Source organism: Poecilia reticulata, linkage group LG16 (assembly GCF_000633615.1).
Source record: "Poecilia reticulata strain Guanapo linkage group LG16, Guppy_female_1.0+MT, whole genome shotgun sequence".
NCBI lineage: Eukaryota > Metazoa > Chordata > Actinopteri > Cyprinodontiformes > Poeciliidae > Poecilia > Poecilia reticulata.
Genome location: NC_024346.1, coordinates 6,669,972 through 6,677,825, shown reverse-complemented (window position 1 = coordinate 6,677,825; position 7,854 = coordinate 6,669,972). Strand labels below are relative to the sequence as shown.

The following is a 7,854-nucleotide window of genomic DNA, read 5'->3' as shown; positions in this document are numbered from 1 at the left end:
CACACACACACACACCGTCTGCTCTAACACATCGAGCGTCCCTGATCCTTTAGGCTGCACCGCTGGAAAGACTAAAGTCAGAAAAACATGGCATTGATTAGCATTTAGCATCTGCATGTTAATAACTCAATTAGTTAAAGTCCCTGCACAGATAATCAATAATCAATAATCCAATCAATGGTGATGGACGACATATTCACACAGGAGACGTTTGGACATGGACGGACTGATTTGTCAATTTAGAACAAAAAGTCCAAAAATGTGGGAATAAGTCGGCAAAAATGACCAAGTCGCCTATTTGGGATTAATTTGTCTTCAAACAGGACGAAGAGGTAAACCTACGGGGTGCCATTAATGGCAATAATTTGGTTAATTTAGCCTGTCATGGAAAAAAATGTGGGTGTTCATTTTAAAGTCTGTTTTCCTTTTTTCTGATGTTTCCATCACGTATTTATTGAGTTTATTGTGTTTAATGTGCCAAATTGCTCACAAAGACTTAAGACTGCAAAGGAGGTTTTTATGTATTATTTTTTAAATGCAAAGCAAACATGTCCACTGGAGATTTTTTATTTTAGTTTTRTTTAATTTAGTATTTGTTGTTTTGTACTCAAACCTATAAAATCGTGATGAAACTGGGGAAAATCCAGCCTGTCTGCCTCAAGGTTATTATCTAATAAATGTATTTTCTGAACTTTCTGGCTTTTTGCACCAAGTTTGGAAAAAATGGCTGCTGCACTTGGAGTCAGTCTGGAAAATAAAATTAGCATTAGGAACAGCAGTAGTTATTTTGTCCATTTTCTTCTGGCTCCACTCAAGCATTGCTATTACTGTTATTAAGAGAATAATAATAGGAAAAAACGAAACATAACAGCTGAACGGCTCAGTTCAGGGTCGATAAATTCATCCAATGGCCGAAGCTTATCCAGCCGACGTTGGAAGGACGCCTGCATGTGTCCAGTGGTTTTGTTTGAGTTCACAGCCAACAAGATGGGCTGTTGAAATCTCTGCGCTCAATTGACTCCTTTCAGGTTCGCAACATGAGCTGCCAAATGTAAATGCCACACTGGGAATCGATAACGGAGCTTTCATAGGATGAGCAAATATTGATGCGACGCCACAGAGCCGTCAATGAACCAGCCTGAGAGCGGATCAGATCCGTCTCACAAGCAGAACTTTTCCTCAAATCACGATGAGAAAAAGTTAAAAATGAAGCTGGGCTTTCAGTCCGCTGAACGCTGATCAAAAAGTGTTTATTTAGATAATAGTAACGTAGTTTAGTAGTCGATTAATTGGAGAACACAAACTCAAAAAAGGGGAATTAGCTTAAAAACAAACATTCAGAAACTGTACAAAATATATAAACGCTCTGAGTTTAAGATAAAACCCGTCGTGTGTAAATGTTTTCCTCAGGTCTCCTTCAGTTGGACAGTTTTAGCTTCTGCTGGTTCAGATTCACTGTAGAAAAGCTGCTGCAAGAAAATGTTYGTCTTATTTMACAAARAAAAAAAWCTGAATTTCTCATTTGCATATTTTAAAGCTTTATGTGGTTTAATAATAAATCTACAGAATGTAATWTTTTTATTAATCAATTAATTACTAAAACAGTCGTTRGTTGCTGAAACTCTGAAATGTTCCTCCTCTCTGCAGCAAATCTGTCTTCAGACAGGATTTCTGTGGGAGCCGATTCCCTACAAAGATTAATGTCAGAATAATTTCCCTAATTATTCTTCCCCTCCTGCCTCCACCAGTTCAGTGAAGATGTCCCTCAGAAGTAGTGAGGTGCTTTTAGATGCYKKTRGATCCAGAACATCTGCAGAGACGGACGGCTCTGAAAAGTTCCTCTGACTCGCACGGAAACTTTATTTCCCGTTTTGTTGACCCCCTGCACTCACCGAAACCCCTTCGAAGGAGCTGGTGTTGAGCGCTCTGTAGATCTCCGAGGTGATGTCGTGGTTGTTGTAGTTGAAGTCCTCCAGCCGCCGGCCCTTGGCCTTCAGGGGGGCCACCGTCTTGTTGAGGGCCAGCGCCAGGGCCCACACCGCGTCGAAGGCGAGGGGCGCCTCCTGGAAGCCGCCCGTCTCCTCGGGGTTCTTCCCCCCAAGACGAGACATCAAGGCTCCCAGAAACTCCTGTGAAGTCTGGCRGAGCGAGGAGAGATGCAGAGGAAGAGAAGAAACAAGTCGAGCCGAGTTAACACAAAAAGCTTTCTTACACCAATCTGCAGGGCTAAAATCCATCAACTGAGCAGCATGCAGGAATAATGTGTTCAGTTTGAACTTGGAAATTGGATTCCTGAACTTCRAACTGCAGCACGGCTGCCTGACGTGGAGAAAAACGGCAGTAAAGACTTTTTATTTGAACCTCATTCAGTTTGATTTAAAGGGGATCTATTGTGCTAAATTCACATTTTAATTTTGTGTTTCTGCTGCTTCATCCAGGTGTTTTCCAGTTGATGTTTTTTGGTGTCTGGAAAATGAGCCATTTCAAAAACCTCMAGAATGTGACATCACAAATCACCTAGCAACCTCAGCAAAGCCCAGCCCGTTACCTAGCAACCTCAGAAATGCTCTAGCTGGTTTTACTGATGTATACGCTGTACAATGGCTGCTGGAAAAGACAAGTGCTTTGTTGTTGATTTACCATCCACAAACCACTTCCTAGAGTCTTGCTGGTTTTGCAGGAGGCTCCACTTCTGCTTTTCAAAGATGCATACTTGTATAATTGTGGATCTGTTTGTGAGTTTGAGTGGGTTGGAGGGGCGTGGCCAGCAGCAGATTATGTGGATTTAAAGTGACAGGGTCCTAAAGCAGCTGAAAATAGGAAACTAAATCTCATTATCTATGAATAATTTTGTGCAGAAAATGTGATGAACTTGTTTTGTAGCCCATAGACCAATCATAATGTCTTAAGGGAGCATAACAGGTCCCCATTAATTAATTCAGACACAGACTGCAGCTGAACTTTTCCAAGTTTACAGTCTTTCAGTACGGCGARTGCAGCATTAGCTTGTGCTAATTACAGTTAGCCTYGTCATTAAGTACAACAACGATCAATCCCCACTGGTTTTCCAGCTGGAACRCAGATGAGTTGGTTGAAGCTTGATGTKTTTTTTCTCAAACTRATTTATGACTTCAGAGGGAAATAACTCAGCTGAGCTAACTACTGGAAACGAGCGGCTCCATCCCACAGGAAGCCGGGAGACACACAGGCAGTTAAACTCCTCTCAGCACGCTGATCAATCACTTCCTGGTATTCCCGATGGTAGCATTTCTCTTTTGTCTTTGGCTAAAGACGACATGACATTTCTCCTGCTAGTGCTAGCTGAGGATGTTTGTTTTGGTTCCATTTACCCAGAATGCCCTGCGCTGCAGTCCACTTCCTGCGTTTGGAGCGGTTTCCAAACTGCTTGGCGTTCACATACGAATTCMAACCGACCCAGAGTTTGTTTGTAGACGGACCCGAGTTCACATTTTTAAAGAAATGTCCACAGAGGACGGGATCCTGCCCCAGTGGAGGAGCTGCAGTATGTCAGGAGATCGACGGGTGGTTTTGCTCTTATGGATGAACTGAGGTTTATTTCTGTCTGTTTTTTTTAAATTTAATTTCATAAAATTTAAAATTCTGAAAGCTTTTTTGCTTTTAAATTCATGAATAGGAATAACTTTAATGTATTCATTTTGCACACTATGCTTGTAAATGATACTTTAAAGTATAAATATTTGCATTTTACTTTGTGCTATTCAACAAATTAAAGTTATTTGCAAAACTGCGATAAAATCATRTTTTAGAGGAAAAATAATGATTAAAAATAAGTGATCAAAAGGAATAAAACCACGTTCCCTCAGGTTTATCTGAACGTTTTCCACCAATCAACAGACAAAGAAAAAAAAGAACATTTGGCACCAGCAGCTTGCCATAGATCCGTTCATCAGACTGAGCAGAAATCTTTCCTGCATGTCGCTGGGCTGGCCTGGAGGATCTGTGAAGGACAGCAGCGCTGACCACACGGACACTCATAACCCCGACTTTTTATTCTGGAATAAAAACGCCTGCTGGGATCAGAGCGGCGCCAGCTCAGCTGACTGCAGGCGAGCCTGAGGGACCAGGAGGGACAGCAAAGGTGACCGCAGAGGCACACACTCCGCTCCGCTTGTTTTCCTTCTGTTGAACGTGTTTATTAAAGCTCATTAGCATTCAGAGCTGGGCCCACCCACACGCCTGCTGCAATGTCACATTTGGCCCTCTTCAGCTTCTAGATGTAAAGATTAACTGAGGTTTTTAATCGATGCATAAGTTGCTGATCTGGAGCCAGCAGGGGTCAGACAAGATGACGGTAACAAGACGGTGAACTGCTGAAACACAAATCAATAACAGTATGGATGGAGCCAATAACTGGATCSATCACTGTGGGATTAATGCACAACTAATCATTTACAACCATTGTTAATTTGCTTTTGAGCCAAAAACTAAACAAATGTTGACTTTTCTTTGTTTTTCTACTCAAACTTAGAGATTAAACTCTATTGTTCAGTTTGTGATGCTGCTGGATGGGATTTGCCCCTCAGGGTCACAAACTCTGACAACTTGAGAAATTCTCTCAGAGAGTAAAATCTCTCTGATTGACTGCAGCACGTTATTAAAAAACAAAGTCAAATGTCCTCTAGACTTCATGTCGATGTCTGCAACATGAGTACATATCAGGTTTTGAGCCGCAAACTGATTACATTTTCATAAAACAAAATGTGAAAACATGTTTCATTTCCGGGCTGCGTCTATGAAACCACCTGAAAGGCTGAACGTTTCTCCATGTTTTCCTACATCCTGGTCCTTCAGGGACGTGAAAACAAGGCCGAGACGTTTCTAAGAAAACAAGCTGAACCGCCTTGTTAACGGCTGATTTAAAGTCCACAGTTCCACCAACAGCATTCAAATGGAGACACAGCAGATAGAAACAGTCGCTCTATAAAGACTGAAAGCTTCTCACTTCTTTTCTTGCAGGCAGCTTTTTTTTGGTGCTTTTATGATAAAACACCAACCCTCCCCCCCCCTGAAAGCAGAGACTCAATTCATCCAGCCGTCTCTCCGGATCCTTTCAGGATAATTAGGCCTACACACCTCCGATTCAGTTATGTCAATTTCATCTGATTGAAATTCCTCCCCGGCTTTTGCCATTTGAATCTGCCGCTGCCCACTGAAAGGCAGCTGACAGTCTGCTCCGGCTCGGCCCGCAGCATCACTCCAATCTGCCAATTTCAGCTTAGAAATTGAATTTGAATGGATCCGACTGTAAGCAGGAGGTCTGGCTGTAATTCTTATCAACTGCCGAGCGGCGCACGGACAGCTACATCCGCAGGTAGTGGCAGGTGCTGCTGGAATATAAACAGCAGCTGCTGATGAAGAGGAGCAGACAGGAGGAAGGTGGGCGGAGGGAAYGCTGACGGAGAGAGAGACGGATCATCAGAGCAACAACTGGACGGATCCGGAGAGGAAGACACACCGTGAGACGATTAGAGGACGGCGGGAATCTGAGCTGCTACACCAGAATCTTTCTAAATGAGAAAAGCAGGCGTTAAAACGAGCGGGGAGCATCCTCAGCGGATTCCCACCACTAAACGGATTCAGGTCACACACAGTTCACCCAAGCCTTATCATTATTGTTCCCAACACTCCGGCTTTTACAGAAATAACTCGCATCTCAGGGGATTCCGTATGCGAGCCGAAAAGTTTACAGCCACGAATGAGCAGACGGGGGCTCAAACCGCGTCGCAGGAGAAAAGACGTGACGGATCACTGGAGCAGCCACAGAATCAGGCCAGAATCCTTATCCAGTCCAGGRAAAAAACATTTTCACCATTTAACTGATAAAAAGTGYTTCAATTTTTCATTTCAAGATGGAAAACTGATAAATGAAATGAGTTCAGACAACATGTGGCGTTGAGACGCAGCGTGACGGCACAGAAAGTCAAAACCATCCGATTCAAGTTCATCCAGCAGGGCTGGAGGACACCAACCGGCTCAGAGCACATCTGGAGAACCCGACCAAAAATCTGTCAGCATGGAGAATCAAAACTAATGAGACAAACYGGAAATAAATCACTGAAGACCCGCAGAGAGCCGAGCAGCCGAGCGCCGACAGGACGACGCCTCGCCTCCTCAGACCTGAGGTCAGACTCCTGGGTTTTAGGGTTTATGCCAGGTGTGGGCATTAATCATATTCTTTATCAATTATTATCTAAGAATTTCGATTTATTGTTGTCACAATAAATTCCACTTAATGATGCTGTTAGTTTTATATTTTTGTTCACTCTTGGTTCGATAAAAGCATCAATAAATATTGATAGACAGATTAACTTTACATGTTTCCTGATGTATTCGGGCAAAAACATGCAGCTACTTAAACAAAAATGAATAACTTTGTGTTATCACTTTTATCGAACTGTACCACAGAATATCATGATAAAACTTTAAGTCCATCGTTTGTTTCTGATTATATTTTTCAGTGTTTGTAGATTTTCATGGTTTGGTTTCCATCTTCAGGTGAAAGCGACCAGCAGCACCTGCTGCTGCACCACAACATCTTCTCTAGAGCTGTCATATTTTATCTGACTTCCTGCCATCCGTTGCCACGGTTACGGATCATGCTGTGAAAGCGGTGGATGCGGGTTGAGCCCTCACCATGTTGGAGACGCCGCGGACGGTCTCGGGGTTCAGCATGACGATCTCCGTGGTAACGTGTCCCTCCACGGCCTCCGTCATGTTCTCCACTGTGCAGTTGATGGCCGGGTCTTTGATCTTGAACCAGTTGTCGGCGTACCAGCCAATCAGAAACCAGACGTGCTTCTTCCCGTACAGCTTCTCCTTGAACACCTGCGGCGGGGGGAAGGGAGACGCGTCAGTCCCGGGGACGGCGAGACAGACGCGGTGGACAGGGAGGAAACGCACCGACCTCACAGAACACCTTCCTGGCCTCGGTTTCATAAAACAGCCCCACAATGATCCTGGCATCCTGGCGCTGCATCAAATTAGCAGAAAGTATTGCTTAGTTACATCAGCAGCATGAATTTGACTTCACAATATCGCAGCTTGATGTGGCAGCACAATGTGCCAAAGTCCCGCTGCTTGACAGGATGGCACATATTGCTGTTCAGGAGTCGATAATTAGCGTGGCGCATTAATTTCCTCCATCAAGTCGCCTCTATGCTAATGGCGTCGTGTGCAGCTGTGAGGCGGAGGAGGAAGGAGACGGCCAGCAGCCGAGGTGAATTTTTAATCAAAGCACCTTGAGGTTCTTGACAGCGACAGCCGGGTCGGTGAGGAAGCTCTGACGAACGCTGATCTCGATGCCTGCCTCCTTCACCCTCTGCTCCAGATCATCCAGAGTCTGGCAGATGAAAGGAAGGACGGGGTGGGGGGGGGGCAGAGAGACACGCAGAGGGGTGACAGGTTGAAACACAAAAGTAAGTCCGACGGGGAAAACAAAACTAATAACAGCACATGGAGTGTATATTGGATATATAGAGCAGAGGGATGAGTGTGTGTGAGATAAACAAGAGAAGCAGGGAGGATTTTTTTAGACATCAGCTGGAAATGAGAAAAGTAGAAGGCGAGATGAGAGAGGACGGAGCAGAATCATTAACTTCCATTACAGGAAACGGGCCAGGTGCCGCGGCATCGACCGCCGCTCCTGAGGAGGATGTATTGCTTGATCAATATTTCTCACAACCAACACACCCAAAAAAAAAATCCCTCATCAGTCAGCAGCAGAGATTGACTGTAGCCAGAGAACACAAAAAGAGCTAATAAACAAACACCGAGAGGCGGGAGGACAATCAGGAAACCAAAGACTGCAGTGAT

General features: G+C 44.2%; 1 protein-coding gene across 1 annotated transcript in view; it reads right to left on the bottom strand.

The window, feature by feature from the left end:
- Positions 1-7,854, bottom strand: part of gabbr1a (gamma-aminobutyric acid (GABA) B receptor, 1a) — a 97,145-nt gene that overhangs the window by 39,484 nt on the left and 49,807 nt on the right. Inside the window, exons 9-12 of the mRNA XM_008431060.2 lie at positions 7,280-7,481; positions 6,947-7,012; positions 6,676-6,867; positions 1,893-2,138 (exon numbers count right to left, since the gene is read on the bottom strand). Coding sequence (XP_008429282.1) covers positions 1,893-2,138; positions 6,676-6,867; positions 6,947-7,012; positions 7,280-7,481 — 706 coding nt within the window. The remainder of the gene's footprint in view (positions 1-1,892; positions 2,139-6,675; positions 6,868-6,946; positions 7,013-7,279; positions 7,482-7,854) is intronic.